The following is a 2,700-nucleotide window of genomic DNA, read 5'->3' as shown; positions in this document are numbered from 1 at the left end:
CAACAGGAAGTCGCTGCTCTAGAGACAGAAATCAAAGATCTCCAGGAGAAAAATAAGGAACTGAAAGAGGTTCAAGCTGAATATCAGAGAATCTCTGAGGAAAAGTCCAAACTGGAAGATAAGAAGAAGCAGCTTCAGGAGGAGGTTTCTCATCTGAAACAGCAGCAAGAGGAAGTTTGTAAACTGGCTGGTCAATATAACAACGTACTAGACAAACTAGGACCCCTTCGAGAGGAAACTAAGGACCTCAAAGACCAAAAAGAAATGCTGACTGATCTTCTGAAACAGCGGCAACTTCTGGAGACTGACTATGAGGAGATAAAAGCAGAAACTGACCACGTGGCAGAAGAAAACTTCAACCTTCATGTTGAAGTTGATGATCTGCAGAAGAAGATTTCAAATTTGAAACATATGAAGGAGAGAGTGATAAAAGCAAAGGAGACAAATTTGAAAGCAAAGAAAGAACAGGAGCTTCTCCAGAAGCTAATTGAAGACCTGCAGGTTCAGATACAAGCTCCACAACAGGAAGTCGCTGCTCTAGAGACAGAAATCAAAGATCTCCAGGAGAAATATAAGGAACTGAAAGAGGTTCAAGCTGAATATCAGAGAATCTCTGAAGAAAAGTCCAAACTGGAAGATAAGAAGAAGCAGCTTCAGGAGGAGGTTTCTCATCTGAAACAGCAGCAAGAGGACGTTTGTAAACTGGCAGGTCAATATAACAACGTACTAGACAAACTAGGACCCCTTCGAGAGGAAACTAAGGACCTCAAAGATGAAAAAGAAATGCTGACTGATCTTCTGAAACAGCGGCAACTTCTGGAGACTGACTATGAGGAGATAAAAACAGAAACTGACCATGTGGCAGAAGAAAACTTCAACCTTCATGTTGAAGTTGATGATCTCCATAAGAAGATTTCAAATTTGAAACATATGAAGGAGAGAGTAATAAAAGCAAAGGAGACAAATTTGAAAGCAAAGAAAGAACAGGAGCTTCTCCAGAAGCTAATTGAAGACCTGCAGGTTCAGATACAAGCTCCACAACAGGAAGTCGCTGCTCTAGAGACAGAAATCAAAGATCTCCAGAAGGAAAATAAGGAACTGAAAGAGGTTCAAGCTGAATATCAGAGAATCTCTGAAGAAAAGTCCAAACTGGAAGATAAGAAGAAGCAGCTTCAGGAGGAGGTTTCTCATCTGAAACAGCAGCAAGAGGACGTTTGTAAACTGGCAGGTCAATATAACAAGGTACTAGACAAACTAGGACCCCTTCGAGAGGAAACTAAGGACCTCAAAGACGAAAAAGAAATGCTGACTGATCTTCTGAAACAGCGGCAACTTCTGGAGACTGACTATGAGGAGATAAAAGCAGAAACTGACCACGTGGCAGAAGAAAACTTCAACCTTCATGTTGAAGTTGATGATCTGCAGAAGAAGCTTTCAAATTTGAAACATATGAAGGAGAAAACAGTTAAAGCAAAGGAGGCAAATTTGAAAGCAAAGAAACAACAGGAGCTTCTCCAGAAGCAAGTTGAAGACCTGCAGGTTCAGATGCAGGCTCCACAACAGGAAGTCGCTGCTCTAGAGACAGAAATCAAAGATCTCCAGGAGAAAAATAAGGAACTAAAAGAGGTTCAAGCTGAATATCAGAGAATCTCTGAAGAAAAGTCCAGACTGGAAGACAAGAAGAAGCAGCTTCAGGACGAGGTTTCTCATCTGAAACAGCAGCAAGAGGAAGTTTGTGAACTGGCTGGTCAATATAACAACGTACTAGATAAACTAGGACCCCTTCGAGAGGAAACTAAGGTCCTCAAAGACGAAAAAGAAATGCTGACTGATCTTCTGAAACAGCGGCAACTTCTGGAGACCGACTATAAGGAGATAAAAGCAGAAACTGACCATGTGGCAGAAGAAAACTTCANAAACTTCAACCTTCACGTTGAAGTTGACGATCTGCAGAAGAAGCTGCATGCCTTGGATGATGTAAAGGACAGAGTTTCGAAAGCGAAGGAGGAAAATTTGAATGCAAAAACTGAACGCGACCTTCTCCAAAAAGAACTCGAAGACCTGCAGTTTGAGCTGACAGGAAGACGAGACGACTAAAAACGAGGGCGAAAGATTTTACCTGGAAGACCAGAAAAGCAAACTGGAAATGAAGGTTTCCGATTTGAGCCTGAACCAGAACAAAGATCCAGGGTTTTCCTCCAACACACAAACTAATGTTTAGAAAAGGGGCAAATAGGTAATTGGAGGGTGGGGCTGACTTTACTGTATTAGTGTTACTTAACATGTTTTTTTCAGTTTTATTTTATTTTTGTTTTCTGCACTATTAGTTGCTCTCATATGTTTTCTATAGTAGTGGTCGTTGCTGTTCTGTCCTTAGTCTTTGTCATGTTTATTGTATTAGTACTTGAGTAGGAATAAAAACAGTAAACAGATTGTTGGGGGATTAGGGAAATTCTTCTTATTAGTGCTTTTTTATTGTATTTCACCTTTTTTTAGCTTCGTAATCTTTGTGCTATGAGATAGGGAAAATGTGTGTGAGTGTTAGTGTATGTGGGGGTGGGTGATAGCATACACCCCATGAAGTCTCCTCTTCCCTAACAAGAAACTTCACTTGTTAGGGAGAGGACACCCCCCCCACTACAGGCACACACAAACCCACCCTATATCCCGATGTAGCACGAGAGCACATTTGTCTAAATC

General features: G+C 41.1%; 1 protein-coding gene across 1 annotated transcript; it reads left to right on the top strand.

Annotated features, from left to right (window-relative positions):
• Nucleotides 1–132: 132 nt before the first annotated feature.
• On the top strand, nucleotides 133–2,097 carry LOC112139703 (girdin-like). The gene has a single exon (XM_024262531.2). It carries the CDS (start codon nucleotides 265–267, stop codon nucleotides 2,095–2,097), a length of 1,833 nt encoding a protein of 610 aa, XP_024118299.1. The 5' UTR covers nucleotides 133–264.
• The last annotated feature ends 603 nt before the right edge of the window (nucleotides 2,098–2,700 follow it).

Source organism: Oryzias melastigma, unplaced genomic scaffold (assembly GCF_002922805.2).
Source record: "Oryzias melastigma strain HK-1 unplaced genomic scaffold, ASM292280v2 sc00507, whole genome shotgun sequence".
Lineage (NCBI taxonomy): Eukaryota > Metazoa > Chordata > Actinopteri > Beloniformes > Adrianichthyidae > Oryzias > Oryzias melastigma.
This window is presented reverse-complemented; position numbering and strand designations above follow the sequence as displayed.